Source organism: Typopeltis vanoorti, chromosome 15 (genome assembly GCF_054136105.1).
Source record: "Typopeltis vanoorti isolate ZY-2024b chromosome 15, IOZ_Tvanoo_1.0, whole genome shotgun sequence".
Lineage (NCBI taxonomy): Eukaryota > Metazoa > Arthropoda > Arachnida > Uropygi > Thelyphonidae > Typopeltis > Typopeltis vanoorti.
In genome coordinates this window covers 23341203-23366654 of record NC_143563.1, presented here as the reverse complement: position 1 = coordinate 23366654, position 25452 = coordinate 23341203, and the positions used below count along the sequence as shown (strand labels likewise).

The following is a 25452-nucleotide window of genomic DNA, read 5'->3' as shown; positions in this document are numbered from 1 at the left end:
TCATCAACTAAGAGAAAAGTGCAAAAGAATTTTGAACATCCGCACTCTATCCTCTACTGAGTGGGGTGCTGATCAAACTTCACTGCTCCATCTTTATCGTGCACTCATACATTCAAAGCTGGATTATGATCCCAAGTCTATGGTTCTGCAAGACAGAGTAACCTACGATGGTTGGATTCCCTCCATCATCAGGGTATACAGATAGCTACTAGTGCCTTTTGCGCTTCACCCACTCAAAGTCTCTATGTTGAAGTAAATGAACCAGCTCTGTCACTTCGATGGAAACAGTTATCTCTTAATTACACCCTAGAAATAAAATTCTCTCCCAGATCACCCTACATAGAATAGTATCTTCTCCCTACATTGGGAAGCTCAATATCACACACATCAAACTGCTATACATCCTTTTGGTATGCGTGTTACAGAAACTGTACAAACTGTTAGTATAAATGTTGACAACATTAGCTACACTAAACATAACAGAATTCCTCCATGGCAGGTTTGCACACCATCCTGCAACCTCTCATTTTGTCAGCTACAGAAATCTTATACCCCATCATCCATTTACTTGCAATTATTTAATGCACACAGAGCAGCAGTACATGCTGATTTCTTACCCAACTATACCGATGGTTCAAGAACTAATACCTGTTGACTGTGCTTCCTGACATTATTATCTCAAATCAGATCCCACCAGACTGCAGTAATTACACAGCAGAGTTACATGCCATTCAGCTTGCACTTGTGTATATAAAGAAAACTCTACCAAAAGTGTATAATTTATACAGACTCATTGAGCTCTTTACAGGCTATCTCCTCTCCTATGTATAATCCACATCCAGTACTTTATGAGGTGCTACACCTGTTTCACAAAATGAAAATCCTTAATTTTGATGTTCAGTTCTGCTGGATTCTCAGCCACATCGGAATTAAAGGAAATGAGGCTGCAGCTGCTAAATCAGCCCATGCCTTCTCATCATACTGTTTGACAGTTCCATATACAGACTACAGACAGCTTATAAGATTGAAGCTAATTGCACAGTGGAGGTTAACATGGCAAGAAGCATCAGCAAACAAATTATATAACATTAAACTTGAAATTAAACACTGGCACTCTAATCAACGTACAAAAAGAAGGGAGGAGGTTGTTCTTGCTAGGCTCTGCATAGGTCATAGTCACCTTATGCATTCTCATTTACTGAGAGCTGATGACCCTTCCACATATGAGCCATATACACTCAGGGAAATGCTAGCAGACTCAGGCAAATTACATGATGTTTTTAATTTTTTAGAAAGAATTAATTTGTACAAATGCTTTCACTATAAATTTGTTTATATGTAAATACTGTTTTGCTTAACTTAATTCTATACATACATATTATTCATTAGGTTAAATCTGACCAATTATGTATTACCGTAGGCCTTGATCTTGTATATTTGTATCACCAGGCTGTAATTTCATTAATATGTAAATACCATAATACTAAACTTAAATATTATGCATATATGCTGTATAATAATTCCTTTCTGACTCTTTAAATATTAGTATAATAATGTTTGTTGTAATCTTAGTATATGTAGACACTGCTTTCCTTGACTTGTTTTGTATATACATATGTTAACCTGTACTATTATCTATTTATGTACTGCTGAAACCTCTGCAGAAATTTTATTTATATGTAGATACTGCATTGCTCAACATAAATTTTGTGTATGCATCTTATTTACTACTTTATTTTCCGAATAATCATGTAGTGCTGTAGGACACCTTGTCTATTTGTGTACCTTCTAGTAATTCTGTTTATATGTATTGCTAAATACATATAAACAATATGTATTGCTAAATTCAGTATATACTACATTGCGAAATTTAATTTTCATCCATGCATATTATATAATAATCCCTTTTTGCCTTTTGTACTGCTATAAAAGCATCTATTATAATTTTACATATATGTAGATACTGCATTCCTTGGCTTAGTGTTTTGTATTTTGTGTATTAACTTATATTGTTAACTATTTTTGCACTACTGTAATAACCTCTGACCTTGTGTGTTACTGTGCCCTCTGCAACAGTTCTGTTTATCTATAGATGCTGCTTTGTGGAATTAGATTCTTGTACAGACATATTGTTTACAATTTTCTGTAAATGCTAATGTTACCTTTGCTATGGGACAGTATGACCTTTGTAGTTCTTGTGCCAAATAAACTATAAACCAACCAACCAATCTCTCCATGTGATGATGTGTTGTTCTCAGCTTTTTGTTTAGGGCTTCTGTTAAAGTCCATGTTTCTCCTCCATATGTTGAAACAGGAAGTATGCACTGGTCAAAAGCTTTCCTTTTTAGACTCATAGGGATGTTACTTCTGAATATGTCTCCCATTTTCCCATAAGCCATCCATCCAAGGTGACTTCTTCGTTGAATCTCTTTTTTTTTTTTTTTTTTTTGGCAATCCTCAAAGGATAACAATTGGCCCAAATATACATATGAAGTAACTTGTTCTATTTGATGGTTTTCAACTTTGACAGTTCTATGGTTTATGTATTTATTCATCATTATTTTTGTTTTTTCTCTATTTATTTTTAATCCAATTACTCTGGAGGCTTCATTTAGCTGATTTAATCTTTCTTCCAGATCTTCAATATTATTATTAGGATAATATCATCTGCAAATTTCAGATGATGCAGCCTTTCTCCATTTATGTTTATTCCTTTTGTTTCCCAATATCAAGGCTTCTAAAGACTTCTTCTAGAGCAGCTGTAAATAATTTGGGAGATATGGTGTTGCCTTGCCGGATGCTTTTTGTATTGGGAACTTTTCACTGTTTTTATATAATTTAATTACAGAAGTTGCATTATTGTAAATATGTTTTAGTGTTTCAATATATAATTTCTCCGTTCCCTGGGTTTCAAGTGCTTTTAGTGTTGCAGATGTTTTAACTGAATCAAATGCTTTTTCATAGTCTATACAGGCCAGACATAAGGTTTATTGTATTCAATTGATTTTTCAATGAGCTGTCTTAATGTGTGAATGTGATCCAAAGTATTGTAATTCTTTCTAAATCCAGCTTGTTCACAGGATTGCATTCCCTCTAGTTTAGATTTTATTCTATTATTTATAATTTTTGTGAAGACTTTGTATATGGTGGGAAGTAGGCTTGTAGTTTTTAATTTATTCCTTATTGCCCTTTTTAAAAATTAATATTAGAAGTAAATTGTTTCAATTTTTTGGATTTTTCTCTGTTTTAGGCATTTATTAAAGAGTTTAGTCAGCTGTTTGATAACAGGGCTTCCTCCCAGTTTTAAGAAGTCTACCATAAATCCATCTTCTCCTGGGGGGGGGCTTTCCATTCTTCATTTCCTGCAGTGCCATTTCCACTTCACCTTGTAAGATCTCAGAGGCATCGTGTTTTCCTCACTCAAGTTATCCATCAATGATTCTTGGATGTCTCGGTCTTTGTCTTCATAGAGTTCAGTATAAAATTCCTGAATTCTTTTGATTATTGCATCTCTGTTTTTTATAAGTTCACCATTTTTTCCTCTTACAGCAGCTATTTCCTTTGTTCCAACTGATAATGTTCATCTTAGGACCTTCATATTACTATTTTTTCCTATTATTTCTTTAATTTTCCTAGGTGAGTTAATTAAATGTTTGACCAAATACAGCAGGCTAATTTTTAAGTTGATAACTTCATGTGGCCTGTGAATGATGTTATAAATATCCAAATGGCCCTTGGAAGAAAAAAGGTCCCCGCCCCTGTTCTACACGCGAATGATAATGTGTTGCACATACCATTCATGTAGGTCACAAAAAAAAAAAAAAAAAAAAAAAAAAAAAAAAAAAACCTCTGTGAAAATGATCCTGTACTTATTCTGAGGGAAAATATGGGCACCACAATGAATGCAGTTTGAAGAAGGATCATGCCTAGATATTTGGCTTTCAGCAGATATAAATCCCAAATCCCCTGGGAAAATCACAAAAAAATACCTGCCAGTAAGTTGTAGATAAAGAAATATCAGCTATTAATATTCTGTGGATATTATCGATATCTAGTACAAATCTATCGAGCCTCTGTAGCTCAGTCAGCATAGATGAAGCCCTTTGGTTGGAAACACCTGGGTTTGATTGCCATCCGTGATGTGAGGAACTTTTTTTTATCCGATCTCTTTTGACAAAAGGTGAGTTAGTCAGTTTCATATGAAGGTAGGGGTTTTTTCACCTAGTATAGGCAAACGGGCTCCATGAACACATGCATGCATTTGCAGACAGGATACACCAGGAGGCATAGGGCCAACTACCTTATCCTCACACTACAGTTGCGAAGTCCAAGAATACTTGGAAAGGTCGTGGGTACTTAAGTGCCTGTTAGGACCACTGATAGGATAGATAGTACAAATCAATCATATAATTATCTTTTTATATTTAACCATGAACGAGCAACTTGCACAAATGGATTAAATTATATTTAACTTTAATTTTACTGTTGCTGTCAGGACATTCTTTATTTTCTGCTATACTTACTACTACTGATTTTCTATTACAATACTGCCTTATTTTTAAAATAGATTCTGCCTGTGTCTATGTAAATAAATAATTATATTAGACAGCATTCATAATGAAATAAAAACAAAAAAGACCTATATCAGATTCCTTAATTTTTTTATCCCAAATAATCCTATAACATATTCTTCTGTTTATATACATTTCTGTACAAAAGAAATTTCTTTAAAATTCAGTTGTATTGATATACTTGAATTTTATATGCTTTTTTTAAACAACATTTCAAAGATATTTGTATATGGTTATTACATCTTCATTTAACTTCAAAAACAACAATCCCATCAACTTTATGCATAGAAAGTGATTTAAATGTTAAATTTCCTTTAAATCTTATTTATTAACAATATTTTATACGTCTTTTGTACAAATAAAATAACAAGGTTAATCAACATCTTCTAAAAGGGCAAATTTATTTGATGTTGCTCCTATGGTACCTTCTTCCTTGCTGTTATCTTTTGTCAGCTCATTACTAATTTTGTCTTCATGTTCACTCTCTTCATTCTCTGTCAGTGTATATAATTCTTCAGCTACCACTAAATCTTCTGAACTTTCTTTACTTATTCCCTGAATGGCTTCAATTTCTGACACATCAGGATGCTGATTCCAAAATTCTGTCAAATATTAAAGTGTCTTTAAAATATAAGAAAAAATAAATGTTTCTTATGGCAATTAAGATAAATATTTAATTTCCAATATTCTGTTAGCTGTGCAGCCAACATCCAGGCCGAAAAATGGATTTTTTCCATCTCATGTCTAGTCGCCCCAGGCAGCAAAATATTTGCAAAATGATAATTTTACAATTTTACAAATATAAACAGTGCAACTGTCTCTGGGTGAAATGGTTGTGAGAAAGGAACTGATGCAGTTTGAAAGAGGTATTGTGATAGGATGCATGTTGTAGGCTTATCTGTTTTGCACTCTGTTTACAAATTAGGCCATCTGAAGTTAACACTCAGTGATACTGTACTGAGATGGAAGCGTAAGGAGTCAACTGAAAGTGCTAACTGCAGTTGATCTACCACACTCACTGAACATGACCATAGGGTGCTACGAAGGATAATATGTAAAAACCGCCATTCGTTGGACAACACATTGAATGTGGAGTTCCAGGCATCAACTGGAAAACGAATCTGCAAAAACATATTCAGAACCAAAGTTCACTTTGTTTCTTTGATGGGTTTCTCTGGTAGGACTGCAATATGCAAGTCATGCATTATACAAATCAACATACAACGTCATCTTGATTGGTGCAAAGAGCATGTTCAGCGGGATGTAGGAACTTGGAAAGCTGTGTTATGGAGCAACAAATCATGCTACACCATCAAACAGATGGATGGGTGTGGAAAACATTCCAAAATACTTGTTACAGTATTCTTGAAAGTCCTCATAATGCTTTTCACAATATAACTGAATTACTTTTTAAATGAAACAATATTCAAACAATGACAAGGGGCACCAATTTCTAGGTTATTAGTGTACAATTCCTTACCTCTGAAGCATTAAAGAACCACAAAACTTGGTGTGTTTTGTAAAAATGACTTGACTTTTTTAGGTGCTGTATCAGGCATGGTATTCACGGATAGCAATATCTTTCTCTCTTAAGAAACTTTAACAGTGAGAAGTCAAAGTTTGCTGTTCAGTTTTATGTAAAATGTGAAGCATGCATTTGGTTCCATTTTTTTTACAAAGTGATATGGATAGGCATTTAAAGAAATATGAAAACACAACTTCAGACAACATGCAGAATTATTAAAATATGCTATTAGAAATGTGAAATTCATTTCTGTATTTCTTATAAGGGAATATGGATAGGCATTTAGGAAAAAAAAACACAACAAGAAAATCTATGGAAAGTAACTTCACACTTTCTCTAAATAAAAGCATTATTTTGGAAACAGCATAAAGTAATTTCTGTATGTTTTATAGTTACATTATTTTCTAAATAAGTATCCATATCCCCTTGTACAAAATACAGAAAGAAATTTCATGTTTTCTAATGGTATATTTTAATAATTTTGCATGCTTTCTAGTTGCATTTTCTTTTGAATGCTTATCCAGCTCCTCTTGTAAAAAAATTATGTTAATATGGGACTAATCATCTTTCACAATTTACATGATGAAGACAAACAACAAAATTAGATGTCTGCATTGCATGATCTTGCTATCCATAGGAATCCATAACTGATCAACACCTATATAACTCTATATATATATAAAAAGATAAGCCAAAATTTCAAACGTTTTCATGCCACGTTTTTTGTCTCTGGCTTACCAGCCTGGAACTCAGGGGGAGGGGGGGGGGAGAACCCCCATTATATATATATATATATATCCATAACCAGCATCCCGATACTGTCTTGGTCCATAACCAGCATCCCGATCTCTTGTTGACCTTCTCCAATGTTTCCACATCATGATGAAAACAAGGTGACTAAATTGCAGCACAGTATATCAAGTGTGGTCTCAGTGTCACATTTTCATATTCCTACTTGTCATTTGTACTCCTTATCATAGCAACGATATGATATGCAGTCTTTGCAACACTTGCAATGTGTCCTCTAAACTTCAGTTCATTGTCAACCATCATCCATTTCCTGAACACAAGTCTATTAATACAGTACACAACTACAGCCAACTCATTTGTCCAAGCCAAGAGTCTATCAAAATACTGCTGATTAAAATTAACATTAGCAACATTGCTCATAATTCTATCCGAAACTTTGTATCATCAGCAAACAACTAAAATAACTGATTATCTTTTTAATAAATCTCCTACAAACTTTCAAATCTTTATCAAAATTAAATAATTAGTATGACAAATTTTTGTCATGCTGTATCATCATTTTACATAGCTTACTTTCTAAATGTGTATTCCCACCCTTTCTTCCCAAGTAGATAAACATTAGATAGATAGATACATTCAAATCACATTATTTATACATCTGGTATAAGTAAAAAAAAAAAAAAGCAGTTGTACAGTTATTATTATTATTATTATTCAGGCCTCCATGGAGTCAAAAGACTCATTGTGGGAGGTCCTTCCTAAGAACATAAAGTCTGTCAAGACTCATCGAGGGGAGGTCCCCCCCCCCCAAGAAACACAAAATCTATCATACCACTCCTTAAACTCATTGACCATTCTCGTCGCTCTCACCACTCCATCAGGCAATGCATTCCACGGTTCAACCACCCTCCACGCAAAGAAACCACTCCTCACCCTCTTGCTCACAGTTTCCTTTTGTAACTTCCAGGGATGGCCTCTTGTCATCACTCCTTCCCGCTGTTCAACCAAGCAAAAGAACTCTCCAGTGTCAACCCTGTAACCATCTCTCAACAGTTTAAAAGTCTCAATCATATCACCTCTCCTTTTTCTATCCACCAAACTCTGCAGTCCACATTCCCTCAGCCAATCCTCATAACTATCCTTGTAAAGTCCTGAAACCATCTTTGTCATCCGTCTTTGTATCCTTTCCACAGTTAATTTATCCCCCTTCAAATCCTGGGGACCAAATCTGAGAACAATAGTCCCAGTGTGGTCTGATCAGAGACTTATACAACGGAATGATAATCCTCTTATCTCTGCAGGTCAGTGTCCTTCTCATAATTGCAGCAATCCTCTGTGTTACCTTCGCCACCTTTGCCTATACAGTTATGTATAGGTAAACTGTTATAATAAAACACAAAAAAGAAGACTGCTTTGCTTACATTTTTATAAGAAAATTGTATTTATTTATTTTTAACTTCTATGCTTTGTGTGACAAAAAAATATTTGAAGTAGACCTAGAAATTAAAATAACTTCTTAAAATTACTAACCCATTTTTTTGATATAATCAGGAGGATAGAAATACAGACATAACGTTCTTCCATCAAGTGCCATTCTTAAGAGATTGTTGGCTGATCTATAAACATCAAGTCTGGCAGCTTTTGCAGTCAAAAAGCCTCGTTTTTTGGCCCAAGCTGAGAAAAGAAATTAATATAAATGTTTATATTTATAAACATTTATGAACATTATAAACAAAATGCTTATAAATGTTTATGATATTTAGAATTCTAGTTATTTTTAACTAGAATTTCAACATAATATCATAATTTTATATTTATGTATTTTAATATAATAAACATGCCCTGTGATTAAACATCTAAACAGTAATGCATTTAGTAACAATATTTATGCAAAATGTATAATTAAAATTTTATACCGAAATAAAGAGCTTAAGGAAATATTTTAAATTTGTATTTCACATGATCTGAACAGGGGATTCAATAAAAAATGATAGCAATGATTTAAATTAACTAATAGTCATATTAATAGTAATTATTATTATCATTACATGACACCTCCAGGGAGTCCAAGGACTCATTTAGCGAGGCAATGAGTCCTTGCTAAATACATCTCATCCTCTCCACTACTACTTAATTCTCCTACTATGATACTACTATCATCAACACCACCTACCACCCATCATCACCATCAACAATATATTATTTTTTTGTCCGTAAATTGCATGTCCTGAAGGCTGATTTGTCTGTACATGGGATAAAAAATCTGAGTTTCCAGGAGAAAAAGTCCTGCTACCTTCATATAAGATCAGTTGAAAAAGTCCAAATAAGGATTCCCCTCATCACAACGAGAATTGAACCCAGGTCTTTTCCAATCAAAGGGCACAATGTTCGGCTGTTCTTCCAATTGCTCTATGGAGGCACAAAGAATATTTTCAAAAACTAGTTTAGCATTCCATACAGAATTCAAAAGGATAAATAATTTCATTCCCAAAATATACTTTACTGATCAGTAATATTAATAATTTGAATGAAAAAACTAATTTTTGTCAGTTTTTTGTTTAAAATATTAAGTGTAAAAGTATGTATGTATCAAAAGTATACTTATTAGGATAGATTGCATAACTATTTGAATAATCATTCAATTCTATTATTATTTATTGTTAGCAGTATATAGTGTACATATATATATATATATATATTAGTAGTAGTACTTGTACAACAGCCATATTTTCCAAACTGTAAATATTTTTATGAGTGAAAATTTATGGCATAGGTTGTTTCTACACACAAGGTCTAGAGAAAGCTCATCTGTTCCTGCACCAATAAGGATATTTAACAAAGGTTTCATCAGATGAACTTATTTTTATATAATCCTTAATATTTGTGGGATGACAGTTTCATCTTTTTGCTCCCATTTTTGATAGAATTTTTACTTAAAATGTTTGTGAACTACCTCAATCATAGTTTCACAGAAATTCATTACAACAATATTATCATTATTTAATAAAAATAGGGGATATCATGAATCAATCCTTATTTCATAACCAAATGTATAGAAACTTAGAAAGTTTTGAAAATAATAATTATTTATGTATATCAGCAGTACCCAAAGTGCACCGTGGCACCGCAGTGAACTATTATTATTATTATTACACCCTCCATGGAGTTGGCAGACACATTGTGGGAGGTTCATTCAAACTGACAACAGATTTATCATACTGAATTTTAAAATCCTTACACACTTTGCATTAACAACATATTCCAGCAATTTGTTCCATTGATTGACAATTCTCTAAGTAAAAAATCTACTCCTTATGCTCTTCTTCACCACACTCATACATAATTTCCAGGAATGGCCTCTGATTCTTTTCCTCTCGCCTTCTACTTTTTTTATAATCCCCTCTGGATTAATCTAATAAAACATACTCATTAACTCAAACATCTCTATCATATCACCTCTTTTCCTCCTATCCATCAAACTTTGCAGTTCACATTTCTTCAACTTCTCTCCACAGCCAGCATTCCAGAATCACTGGAATATGTCATTCCAGAGTCACTTGTCCCTCTCCAATGTTTCTGCATGACACTAAAACCAGGTGACCAAATCTGAGCACAACAGTTCAAATATGAACTATTGTGTTCATCATCATGTATTATCATGATAATGAGCCTAATGCATTATCATGCATTAGTTTTTCAAATAGCTATTACATTTTTAGGACACATACTTAGTAAGTAGTTTGGACCTAACTACTTAGTGGTAATTTTTGGAACAAGTCATTTATTCCAACAACCACCTGCAAAGCGACACCAAATTAGTGTCGCTTTGGCATCCTTTGAAACGTAATGTAGCTTGTCTCTGTGTATGTATATGTGTAAGCATACTTCATATGCTTATATGAAATTATAAGAAATTATATTATTTGTTATGTCATTTGTGAGAAAATGCAATTTGCTATTGTTAAGGTTTTAATGCTTTACAGTATACAGCATTGGTTCTATAAAACTTAGGCCATTTTTTTTCTGTAGTTCATTATAGTGCAGGTCTACTGTATAAATAAAAAATATCGATTATTGTTTGATCTTAATGTTAATAATTTATCGTGGAGGATAATTGAAATCAGGATGAAAGGATGATGTTCGTTTAATATACTTAACAAGAGAATATTGTTATAAATGAATAATAAATTACAGCATCAAACACTGGATGCCTGTGCAAGAAACCAAATAAAGAAAGAAAATATTCCTTTAACAACAAAGTCAAATAAAATACAAAATACTACACAAAACATAAAGTAGAATCTCACTAAGCTTGATTTGGTGCCATATAAAATTCATGTTTTGTATGAAATAGCCCAATAAACTAGCACATTTATACATGCAGGGCAAGATATCATCATATTATCATATATATATCACTAACAGACTTACAGGAGTTAAGGACTGATCAAAGGAGTCCATATATCACCCACACTAACTGTCATATCTTCTTTAAAACACATTTACACTAGATGCACTCACAACTTCAACAGGCAAACTATTCCACTCTGTTACTACTTTGTGAGGGAAAAATCTAGCTGTTATCGCTTTCTTAGCTAAACAAACTTAACTTCCATGGATGCTCCTTCATCCTCTCTCCACTTTTAATGAAAACTTTCATCAGTCAATAAGCTATAACAACCTTTAAGAAGTTTGTAGACCTAAATCATATCACCACACCTCTTTCTTCTATTTACTAGTGTCTACAGCCTACATACTTGCAATCTTTCTTCATAATCTATATGCCATAATCCTGATATCATCTTTGAAACTCTTCTTCACACACTTTCCCCTCGGAACCCAGGAGACTAAATCTGCACACAGTAGTCCAATCACAGTCAAATCAAGGCCATGTAAAGAAGCAAAAATGACTTTCTTATCCCTACATGTTAATATTCATTTCAGCATTGCAATTATCCCGAGTTGTATTCGTGACTTTTTTTGCTGTGCAACCATCGAACTTCAGATTCCTATCTACCTTATCGCCAAAATCCCTAGCTTCGCCAGTTTCTTCAAGCATAATGCCCACAAATATATGCTGTTGGAAATCTCATCATACCAAAGTGCATTACTTTACGCTTACTAACACTAAATTGCCAGCCATTATCAAGTCAATAATTTATATACCGATCATTTATTAACCTCCAGTTTATGTAAACAGCCTTTGTGTGGCATCCTATAAAATGCCTTAGCAAAGTCCAACAGTGTCATAGTGTATCCATTCAATTTATCCAATTCTGCCATAAACATGATTAGAAAATATAGGCTAACTGCTCAGACATGAATAAACCCATGCTATTCCTTGCAAAGTATAGCTTGTCTGACAACCATTTCTGTATGCAAGTTCCTACAAACTTATAAATCTCACCACCAACTCCAGAGACTGATAGATCAGCAGTTAACCACATAGTTTTTGCATAACCCTTGTACTATAGGACTAACAACTATTCTTTTCATTCCTGTGGAATCTTTCCTGAGCTGAGACGAATTATACAAATATGTCAAGGACCTACTAGTTCAAATGAACATATCTTTCACATATCAACTTTATTTTAGAGGTTATTCAACAGCTCTAAAACCTCAATATATGTGTGTGTGCAGGGCCACCCCTAGGAATTTTGCTGCCCTTGCAGTAGCATATTTTGCCGTCCCTTCCCCCTTATTTTTCGTGTAGTTTATGCTAATTTTGCCGCCTCATGCAAATAAATGTTTATCATCATCGGTAGAGTCAACCCTGTGTGTGTGTGTGTGTGCGCGCGCACGCTCTCCAGATGATGACCTTAATATGAAGATCAAAATAATGTAACATTATGTGCCATGTTGCATAAGCCAGGTTTCATAGATCTTAGCAAAATCAGTACTTGTTATTTGAACAACTGCACCTGCTTCTAACACCAAAGTACCACCTGCATCCAGCAGAGTTATTCTTCCACATTAATTTTTTTCTTTTCCTTGCAGTACAACAATAAAATTCTTTTGGGATGGCTGGACATGCTAAAGCCTGTACAGCCAATTTCTTTTCATATCCTCACTTAGCTTTCTATACATTACTCATAACTTTCTTGATCTATGCTTTATATATTTCACACTTCCATGCCATTTCACATACATCCACTGTCTGCTTGGCAAGGTTGGACAACATTAGCTTTTCATTCATATTTCAATTTCATTCATTTCACTTTGACATTCATAATGTTTGCATATCTTAGTTGAACTTAGGCACATTCTCCATTCCTATCATAATGATCTAGTTGCCACTGACTCTTTGATTTAGATCTCATCTCAATAAATAATTTCTCCAGGCACTGGTTGCCAAATCCATTCAGGTAGCCATTCATTCCTCTTATCCATGTCTTTTATCTCATCAAATTCATTCCACACATTCAAAAAAACTCACTTTTTTTTTTGACATAACATATGCACTGAATCATTTGCTATCATAGCCTTCCTTCATCATATCTTAGTAACAGACTAACAATTTTCACTGTCCCTCTTTTTAATTTCAGCAATCCTTTCATATCTTCTCTCAAATAAATATTATCATCATCATTATTAATTATAATAAATATTACAACAATTATTAATGTAAACCATAGCACATGTAGAGTCTATGCCATTACATTTAGCTGTAACAATGGTGTTAACATTGGAAGAAAATACATTTATTGTTGAGCGTTATTTTCTTTAATACAGAGTTGGTATAGGTACTGGGAGTGTTCTGCCATAATGCAAAGGGCATTCGGGGAAACCACAAAGTGTTAACACAAATCAGAATCATGGGTGTGTGCTGAAGCCAAGTGTTACAGTCTCCGAAATGAGTCAACACCGAATAGCTGTAAAACTTGGGATACCGAGGCAGTCACTAGAGGGAGTCCTTAGTGTTTAGCATCAATGGATTACACTGCATGCTGGCCAATGTCTATAAAGATCCATCCATCCTAAGTAATGTCTGGTTCTCGGACAAAGCACATTTCCATCTAAGTAGTCATGTAAAAAGACGAACTTGCACATTTCTTGATTTCTCAAGACCTGAATTTTTCCAAGAGAAACTTCTTCACTGCAAGAAGGTCACCACATGGTGTGTGTGTGTGTGTGGTTTCCGGCCATGAAATAATTGGGTCCTACTTCACTGAAAAGGGTGGTATAACTGTGATAAAGATGAAAGAGAAATTTCATATGCACTATGAAACCTGTCTTGAAAGACAAGGTGCCCATTAATGCTTTATTGAACCAAGATTACACTGATAGTTGTGGATGTACATATCAGGAGTAAACATATTTCTTTGTTAATAAACTTGTTTACTCCATAACATATATTGTAGTTATAAAGTACTTTTTTTTTTTTTTTTTTTGTGCCATACTGTACAAGCTAAAATTGCACTGAAAGATTTCTATATGAGATTATTACATGGCTACTTACAGAAATATTTTTTATTTTATATTTTGGTTTAAGCCAATAAGTATACTACAATTTGGTCGGCTAAATCTCAAATTTCTAACCCATCCGTGTGGATACCTAACAAGGTGCAACAAGAGAGAGAGAGTGAGGATTGGACATTAGGTTAGAATCCCTGATCAGTTCTCCACATTCCTTTAAAGGCTATGTGGAGGTCTGTGAGTTATCAACTTTGACCCTTAAGGACTATGCAGTGGCCACACACACTGCATAGTTCAGAAGGTCTGGACAGAGGGACGAATTCCAGATGATTGGAGTAGATTTCTCATAGCACCCATATATAAAAAGGGAAATAAAACTGAATGTGATAATTACAGAGGTATTTCCGTACTGAGTGTTCCTAGTAAGATTTATGCCAGTATACTTGGGAAACAGATGAGAAGGATTGTGGAAGAGAAGCTTGGTGAAGAACAAGCTGGATTCAAGCCAAATACAGGCTGTCAGGATCAGATTTCCACTTTACGACAAATAGATGAGAAATCATGGGAATATAACAAAGATTTGTATTTAAGTTTTGTCAATCTGGAAAAGGCATATGACAAGGCACCAAGAGAGAAGCTATTCAATATGCTACAGTTATATGGTATCAATGGGGCATTGGAAGTATACAGGAAGATGGTTTAATTTTAAATCTGGTGTCAGACAAGGATGTACATAATCCCCTCTGTTGTTCATTATCTGTATGGATTTTATTACGAAGCCAAGTTGTATTAAACCTGATATCAAAATTGGAGATATTAATCTCAGCTCTTTGCTTTATGCAGAAGATGTTATACTATGAAAATAAGCAGAAGCGAAAATATCAATTGCATTGTGAATGGAGAACCTATAGAACAAGTAAAACATTTCAGCCAATTAGTCATGATTTTTAGTGAAGATGGTAAATTAAATATGGAAATAGACAACAGAATCGGCAAAGCTGGTATGATAGGAAATCAATTGAATAATTCATATGGAATAAGAGAGAAATTAGTCAGAACACTAAATTAGCTGTATACAAGCCAGTGTTCAAACCAATTTTAACTTATGGATCTGAGAGCTGGGTCAGAAGTAAAACACTTGACCAAAGACTCGAGACTGCAGATATGAGAGTCCTGAGAACGATTAGAGGCGTGAACAGATGGCATCAATGGCAATATCATATTAAAAAAACGAGGATATTAGGAAAGAACTTGACATTGTAAGCATCCAGGAATGCGTTAGCAGGGCTAATCTCAGGTGGTATGGTCACTTAAACAAAATGGGAGAGGACATGTTAGCAAAAACAAGTGTTCTCTGCCAGGTTGGCAGGAAAAAAGACCCAAGATATAGGTGGATTGATACGGTAAAAAGCACCTTACACGATAGAAATATAAGATCTGATAATGTTGGAGCCTTGACAGGTAATAGATTGATTTGGAGGAAAATTGTAGATAGGAAGTTAGCAATGATGTAAGTTTTTCACGTAGTTTCAAGTACTATCATATCCTGTACATCCCTTGCAGGTATATGTCAGGAATTTGATGATGATACTTACAGAAAAATAAAAAAAAATAAAAATAAAAAAAATCACTGATGAAAACCTCAGTTTTAATTCTTTTTTCAATACAATTTTAGTACATGTAGTATGTACATGTGAATATATATATATATATATAGAGAGAGGCAGTCCCCAACTTAAGAGTTACATTCTGGAAGCTTCACATAATTTGAATTTTACATAAGTTGGGTTTAATCCCTTTGCCCATTAATTACACCCTATTACTGACATGTTTACGGTATGTGTATGCATTAGTGTACAAACATTTTGAAGATTATTTCTGTTCATTCACTGACAGAATTCATATACAAATTGGAATTCAATATGTAATTATTAATCCAAGTAATATGATATGGTATGAATAGTATGAGACAAAAAAAAATGCTTAATTTGATCTTCTGACTTTTCTTATGAAATTATCAAGAGGTGATTGAACATGGCTTGTTTCTTCTCTTTTTAAATCACTCCATAACAGACTAATGTATCATCTATTTCTCTTTGGAACTTAAAGAAGAATGAGGCATTAGGATGATCAGATCTTATCCATACAAATACTAAAATATACAGCACTATAACTAAAAAGATAGCATGATAGTTTTGAAAGTGAGAGTAAGGAGAGTGTATTTGTGGCACATGGGATGGTCTGTTTGCAGGTGACTGTTTGCAGATGGCATGCAAATAACATAGGCAGATTAAGTAAAATTTTTATAATTCACCATTTTCCAGCCCTCTTGCAAAAATTCACACAAGTCTGAATTTATCAGACTTGTGTGTCAGCGATTGCCTGTATATGTACAATTTTTCAATCAGATCGTTTTCTCTTTCATCTTAATAAACCTACCAAATAAGATCCATGTTGTAGCAGTGTGTTCAGATCTGCCAACTAGGACTCTTGGTATAATAAACATTCTTCCAAACTTCTGATGTATAATACTAAGTCCAAGTGAAGACTGATATATACCACTTCAAGTCAAACATCAGTATAAAAATATTATCATGAATGTTATTTTTGGTGAAAGCTTTATTTTTTTAAGCTAATGCAAATTTAAACATTAAAAATATGATATCTTTACCTACTGTAATTTTAATATCAGAATGAATGTCCTGAGGTACCAGATGCTGGACCATGCCTTACTTCATGTAATATACATCTGTTATATTATTCTGTAGACTGGTCCCTCCCCTTCTTTCTTTGCTTCTTTCTCTTCTCCTTGCTCCTTCCCCCTGATGCTATTAGAGTATTTGAGGGCTAGAGGTGAATCTTTCCTATCTTGCTAAGTCATTTCATCTTATGCAGCCACCGAAGGAGACAAGCTACCTCAATAGGTGCCAGTCCTAAGCCCGGATAAATGGCGAGGGTTGATGTCAGGAAGGGCATCCAGTCGTAAAACTTCACTGCCAGCTCTAGCTATGATACGAGTCAAAGAGAAAATGATATAAGGGCTAGGACGTACCCCTTAAGTGATGCTTAGCCACATCGCCCTACAGCTGCGAGAAGTGGATGATGGCTACCGCATCAAGGGCGGGTGTGGTTAAAGAAGCGAGCCCAGAAGGTGGAGAGGATGTTGCGAGCGGGAACACTGAATGTTGGAAGCATGACTGGAAGGGGAAGAGAGGTGGCAGACATGATGAGGAAGAGGAAGTTGGACATTTTATGTGTGCAGGAGACAAGGTGGAAGGGGAGAAAGACAAAGGAACTGGGAGATGGATATAAATTGTTCTACTCTGGAGCGAATAATGAGGGAAGAAATGGTGTAGGAATTGTGGTGTGTGGCAGAATGAAGGGTGAAGTACTGGAAGTGGGTAGAAGGAACGACAGGATCATGCGAATGAAATTAGATCTTGGAGAAGAGCGGGTGGTCGTATTATGTGTATATGCCCTGCAAGTTGGCTGTACAGCAGAGAAAGATGAGTTCTGGAATGTGTTAGATGAAGAAATGAGGGAACTGGAAGAAAATGAGATGGTGATTGTCGGAGGAGATTTGAAGGGACACATAGGGAGACAGAATAGAGACTGTGAAAGGGTGCATGGCGGCCACTGAGTGGGAATGATGAACCAGGAAGGAGAGGGGGTTGTGGACTTTGCAGTAGCATTTGATCTGGCAATTGTGAACTCGTTTTTCTACAAGAGGGAAGAACATTTGATAACATTTAGGAGTGGTAACAACAGTTCACAAATTGACTACATTTTGACTAGAAGAAAACATCTTAAGGTTGTGACAAATTGTAAAGTAATTCCAACAGATCAAGTGGCACAGCAACACCGACTGCTGTGCATAGACTTTAAAATAAGATCAAAAATAAGAACCTCTGGAAGCCATGGGATGAAGACAATTAAGTTTCGCTTAAAAGAAGAGAGTGTGAGGAATCATTTTAGGGAGAGGGTGTTAGAGAGGATTTCAGATGGACTGGAAAGATTGGTGGAAACATAATTCAAAAGTAATCCTGAGCTGTGCAATCGAGGTGCTTGGTGAGACATCTGGAAAGATTAGAGAGCTGAAGGAGGGTTGGTGGTGGAATAATAATGTACAAGTGGCAGTGACAGCTAAGAGGAAGGCAAAGCAGAAGTGGGATGAGTCAAGAGTGGAAGAGGACAGAGAGAGAAAGCAAGAAGCCAAGAGAGTTGTGGCACAGGTGAAGGCCATGGCATATCAAGATCTGTATGATCAATTAGAAACAAAGGAAGGACAGAGAAAAATTTACCAACTAGCGAAATGTAGAAATAAAGCAGCAAAGGACATCTTACATGTGAGGCAGATCAAAGACGCTGAAGGAAGAATATTATGGAGGGATGTGGACATAAGAAACAGACGGAGAATATACTTTGAGGGACTTTTGAATGAGGAAAATGCAGGGACTCACAGAGAAGATGGGCAGCCTTCTGAGGGGATGGTGCAGAACATCAGTAGAGTGGAAGTGACGCAGGCCATGAAGAGGATGAGGAATGGAAAATTGGTGGACCCCGACAGGATTTCAGTGGAGGCATGGAAGGCACTGGGGGAAGAGGGAATTGACCTGCTGTGGGACCAGTTCATGAAAGTTTGCCAACAGGAAAATATACCCGAGGAATGGAGGGAGAGTACTCTTGTCCCCATCTACAAGGGTAAAAGGGATGAACAAGACTGTAAAAATTACAGAGGAATAAAGTTGATGTCCCACACAATGAAAATCCTAGAAAGGGTTCTTGATGGAAGATTGAGGAAGGAGGTGGAGATTGCAAAGGAACAATTTGGCTTCATGCCTGGTAGATCAACAACAGATGCTATCTTTGGGTTATGGCAGATGATGGAAAAGTTTCGAGAGAAACAACGGGAGCTACATCTGGCATTTATTGATCTGGAGAAAGCATACGATAGAGTGCCAAGACAGGAAGTTTGGCGGTGTCTGAGGGAGAAGAAGGTTCCGGAGAAATATGTCAGGTTGGTGCAGGGAACAGTGAAAGTTATGAACTTAGGAGTGAAGATACAGGAGGCAAGGTTGAGATGATTTGATCATGTGATGAGGAGGGAGGACGAATACCTGGGAAGAAGGGTCATGCAGATGGATGTGCAAGGAAGGAGGAAGCGTGGGTGGCCAAAAAGAGAGGACTTGAGGATGAAGAACTTGGGTGTGGTGACAGCCCAAGACAGGAGGATGTGGAGGAGACTCATCATCAACAGTGACCCCACTTAAGTGGGAGAAGCTGCAGAAGAAGAAGAAGAATGAATGTCCTTATACTATACATTACTGTATCAATTTACCTGCACTGCTTTTGTTATTTACAAAAACAATACAGATAGGCTGCAAAAACATCTCAAAAACAAAAATGCTCGCATTCTAAGTAGCCCGAGTTCGATTCCCAGCCAATGCAAGATAAAGTTTGCCAGATTGGTTGGCTGAGTGGTTAGCGTATCTGCTCTCCAGCCAAAAGGTCGTGGGTTCGAATACTGCCATGGGCATAGATGCTTATGATTGTCTGTGAAAACACTAGTGATGGTGTTGCGATTGGTGGAGATGGAAACTCATAGAGTAGATGCCCTCCCTCGATGAGTCTTTGGACTCCCTGGAGGTGTCACATAATAATAATAATAATATTATTATTATTTCAGATGAACTGATAATAGTTGTTTCAGATAAGCAGTATTACATCTATTATTTGATAAATGTTAATAATATTTCGTCATTAATACACTACATACATTAATGCATTAAACACTAATACATTAAATTCTACTTAATGTAATTGTATTAAATGCATTAAATAATAAATAAAGTAAAGAAACAAATAATCAACTAAATGTAAGTTATTATTTACATTTAGTTGATTTAATAGATCACATGAGTTTATGCTATCTAAGGGGAAATTCAGAATCTATGTTTGAAATTAGAAGTACAGTTGATCCTTGAACTGCATGCTTCCACTTATACATGGTTTTTTGAATAAATATATTGGAAATTTTTTGGGAGATTTGTGACAAAAATTTGCAGATGAACTGCATTGCCTAAAAAATATCTAAAAAATTAACAGAAAGTAATTATGTCATGAATGTATAAAATATGTACATACTAGTCTATTGTATAATTTACTACCATGAAATATACATAAATCTATTATAAAAAAAAAGTTAAAATTTATCAAAACTTATGCACACAAACACAGACTGTACATAACACCATTTGCAGTCGAGAAATGTAAATACACTTAAAGATGCAGTATTAAATCATCATCACTGCATAAAATCAACTGTTATTAATTAATTATTAAATTTATTTAATTAATTAGAATAACAAATTTTATAACGATTCATTCATTAGTGTCTAGGCTAGACTAGCACGAAGCAATCATATCGATTACACTAGGCTACCATAAAGCAATCATATTGCTGCTTCATTATCAATGCATGAAATTGTTATACCTGTAAATAAATATGAATAATTTCTTCTTTTTTTTTTTTTTTTTTCATTTTTGATGTCTAGTGTTAGAAATACATATAACATCTATAGTGTTTTGTATCATATAAGACAATATTAATGTAGGTACTGACAGACATACAATTCATCTTGTAAACAGATGATGTAAACTTAGTACTGTGCAGTACAGTACTATAAATGTATTTTTACTTCCTTATGATTTTCTTTAATAATATTTTCTTTTCTCTAGCTTACTTTATTGAAAGAATACAGTATATGATATATAATAAACATACAAAATATGTGTTAATCAGCTGTTTATGTTATCAGTAAGGTTTCCGATCAACAGTAGGCTATTAGTACTTAAGTTTTTGGGGAGTCAAAAGTTATATGAGGATTTTTGAACAATACAGGGGGGATCAGCTCCCCCTAATCCCCACGTTGTTCAAGGATCAACTGTATTTTCAGTATTTTCAATACAAAAACTGAGAACTCTGTTGAAATTACATAACAACAGCATCATAGTCATTAGGAGATAAAGGGAATGCCAAAGTTGTCATGTCTACTGAAGCATATATCTCAAAAATGAATAACCTACTAGATGACAATAACTTCTTTGGTGCACTAGAATCAAAACTAATTAGGTTGAGATAAATGATCTCATCAAAAACCTCAACAACTGTTAGAGGAAATCAAAAAAGTGACCTTCTAGACATCCACTTGTTCCAAGAATTTACAGAGCTCCAAAAATACATAAAATGGTAGTTGAAGATCTATTATAGACACTAGGGATTCACCTTACTGGGGGCCTGAAGTCGCTTGAAAAAGTTCCATGTTTGGTCTCTAGAGCAAGGTTTCTGGACTATGTAAATATAAATAAAAATTATAATATATATATATATAAATTGATAAAAACAGCAAAAAAAAACTTTAGCCCATCCACAGGATTCACCTATCTCCAAATCTAGATAAGCATCTTTCTCTCCTGGTTAATCCACATTTTGAAAAAACAGAATCATTCATAAAAATCAAAGTCATCACATCATTGAAAAACAAACTAAGAATACATTAAACTTTTGGAGACCTTTTAGCAATCCTAGATGCAGCAAACTTATTCATGAAGAAAACCTTGGGGTTACTACATAATCTTTTCCCTCTGGATAGCATCACAAATCTTTAAACACTTCTTAGAAAACACTTTCTTCCAATTCAAAGACAAGTGTACTGTGAATAAACACAAGATGTTGCTGTGGACTTCAGTCCTAGCTAATTTATTTAGGGAATCTTTTGAAAAACATTTATTCAAGTTATTAGCAAATTAGGAAATTAGGAAATTATTCAAGTGTTAGCAAACAAAGTTTGCAAACTTTGTTTCTTCAGGACTGGGGCAACTCGTGGCAAAGGTGAACTGAGTTCATATTACTTTCCTTGGCATCCCATAATGCAAAGCACATCACCTTGCAGACATGTATAATGCCATGCATTACTTCAACCTAGGTATCAGAGGTGATACCTAGGTTGAAGTAATGCAAAAGTCATATTTCCATATGCTAGTTGCCAAAAAGTGTCACACCTTATTATTAAATTAGTCTGGATTAGAAAAATTGGAAGTATTTTTGGAAGTATTTTTTTTTCACTTGGTTAAGATTATAAATTATGTATTTAGTTTTATCCAAGTGTAAGCAAACAAAGTTTATGCTTGAAGTATCTTCAGGACTGGGGCAACTCGTGGCATAGGTGGACTGAGTTCTCATCACTTTCCTTGGTAAGTTGCCCCAGTCCTGAAGATGCTTCAGGTGCAAACTTTGTTTGCTTACACTTGGATAAAGGATTAAACTATATATATATATATATAATTCATAGTCTAACCAAATGAAAAAAAACTTTCAACAAAGTCATAGAAGTTACTAATAAAAATTTAAAATTTAGCTGTACTATGTACACAATATATTCATTGTACAGCCAAGTTAAAAAGCATTCAAGAATTATTTAAGTAGCTTACACCATCTTATAATGGTCACTCTGAAACATGAAATCAATAGGACAATACCATTTTTTGATATACTTTTAGAGGTCTCTGAAAAATGACAACTTGTTCCATAAAATCTACCAGCACTCGCAGATACCTTCATGCTATCTCGAACCAACACCCCTTTGTAGATGAGAATAATCAAAATGCTAAGGAACAGAACCAGTAACATCTCAAGCAGCATAGAGAAGAGAAAAAACTTCATTACCTTACCCACACTCTTCTCATACTAGGGATGGGCCTCTTGTAAAACAAATTAATGCCATTTATTTAATGGTATTAATTCACAATACAAGAATAATAAGAAAATAATTAATATTTATAATTCACAATACAAGAATAATAAGAAAATAATTAATATTTATTTAACTTATTTGCTGATATTTAGTTCCTTGTGTTGTCCATTGCAATTTTTTAAACTAATACCACTGTTTAGTAAACTGTTGTTTGTGTACCGTGACAAACTGTTTTTGTGCTCTAAAGATGCTGGACAGAATACCAGCGATCCATAATATAGATGGACAAAATTTCCCAGATGCTTTGACATTGTAATATAAAAGTGGCTTTTATTGCTTTACATACAATCTCAAGATTCTTGCACATCTCAAAATCTCCTTATCCTTTAAGGAAAGAGACACTTATCTTCTTAAGGTCTACAAATATATACTGTTCATGTGGTATATGCTATGTGGGTCAAAAAGGACATTCTAGAAAGATTCACATCAGAATATTTTAATGGTATGGAAAAGAAAACATAAATCCAGTTTGCAAATCATGCTTCTTAAAAAATATACTAATAGTACAATACAAATAACTGAGTATTGAAGAATTAAGAAAGTTTATTTTTATTAGTATTTGTCATGTGGTCCTTAAATTAGAAGTTTCAAGAGTAAATTATTATTTGTTTATTTTATGAATCCATCCAGAAGTGGTTGTAAATCTACACACACACACACATTCTAATATAGAACACCAACATAATCTGGATTATCTGTTCTAAAGGCCACGGAACTTTTTCAAACCATTTTAGATCTCCTACAACAGGATAGTAGCCTCGCATCTGGCAAAGAAATTCATCTACCATCTAAAAACATTCACAAGCATCCATGCCTATGGTGGGATTTAAACCTGCAGGTTGGAGACTGAGTTTCACTTGGCTGCTTATGAGACAGTAAAATCAACATACCCTGTTTTTATGTTCTCGCAATTTACATTTTCCTGCCATTTACGTCATTTTCTATTGGTCCCTTCTTAAGGCCTATTCTTACGATATATTGTTTTCCCGCCATTAACAACTTGATGTGAAAGTTATTTCCCGTGATTTGAGTTTTTTTTCTAGGGTGGCAATACTGATTTTCGAATCAATTTCTGTTCCCAGATGGCATTGCTTTCAGCTGTAGTTTCATTTCCTCCATCACGGTGACTTGCACCAGTAATATAGTGATGAGCGATACTGTGATTTTTCAATCACAGTACGAATTGATATTACAGAATTTCTGCTACATAATTTAGCGTGTGAAAGTTGCTTTCAAGTTGCAGTGGTGGATTATCCATGTTAGTAACATGGAGAAAAAGGCAGAAAATGTATTTCGGTAGAAGAAAAGATGGCAATTCTGCAACGCGTAGATTGGCATGCCGAAACACGTGTGCATTTAGCAAAAGATCTTGGACTCTCTGTGTCCACTTTGAACACGATAGTAAAAAACAGGTCAAGCACTGAACTCAATGCAAAGCAATCTGGCGCTATGTCAAAAAAAACAAAAATCAAAAACAATCAACAATTAAAGATTTTTTTAAATAGATAAATGTAAGTAATTGTAAATTCATTTATTTTCAGTTATTAAATTTTGTAATCTAGTATGTAGACTCGCATAATAGCAGAAAGTCATCTTTTAGCCTTTTTTTAATGTTTTTTTACATTTCCTGCTATTTACACTTTTTTCCATCAGTCTCCTGAAAAGTGTAAAAAAAGGGGTTTTACTGTATTTAGCTATATTTTATTTTAGCATCGTCCCAAAAAATTATAAGAAAAAAAAACATATTTAAGAGCAATTTACATGTAATATGTTTCGTTTTCCTTCCTTCAAGATAATATTTTTAACCATTATAATAGTCTGAAGATGTGAAATTAGTGAATGTATAAAGCTGCAGTTATGGATCCATAAACAGATCCATGGATCTACTTATAGCTACTTATTTATGGATCTGTTTATATGTATAATATAATTTAACACATATGCAGAGGTGTTAATTGCATTTAAAAATTATCATCATCAGGAGTCTTGACTCTACGGAGATCCTGAATGATTATCAGGATCTCCATGGAGTGAAGATTCATCACAGGGATTCCTCAGGATCATCACTGTCTTAGACAACACAGTCTATTACACTTCATAAAACTGTTCATCATCTGCACATTTACCACTCATATCAGGCAATGATTTCATGGTCCAACCACTCTCCATGCTAAAAAGACACCTCACCCCTTTCACAACATCCAGGGATGGCTTCTTGTCCCTGTTTCTTCCCCTTGCTCTACTACATGAAAAATCTCCCCAGTGTCAATCCTGTAAATACTTCTCAACAATTTAAATGTCTCAATCATGTCATCTCTTTGTCTTTTATCTGCCAAACTTTGTAGTTTATAAGCCCTGAATCTATCCTCATAACTAA

At 34.5% G+C, this 25452-nt stretch overlaps 1 protein-coding gene across 2 annotated transcripts in view; it reads right to left on the bottom strand.

Annotated features, from left to right (window-relative positions):
- Window positions 1–4644: 4644 nt before the first annotated feature.
- The window catches only part of Ns4 (Nucleostemin 4), a 186507-nt gene continuing 165699 nt past the window's right edge, over window positions 4645–25452 (bottom strand). For both annotated transcript variants that reach the window (XM_090404747.1, XM_090404748.1), the window contains 2 exons: window positions 8377–8520; window positions 4645–5173 (listed from right to left, as the gene is read on the bottom strand). In XM_090404747.1, the coding sequence (XP_090260873.1) occupies window positions 4944–5173; window positions 8377–8520 (374 nt within the window). In that variant the 3' untranslated portion in view covers window positions 4645–4943. The remainder of the gene's footprint in view (window positions 5174–8376; window positions 8521–25452) is intronic.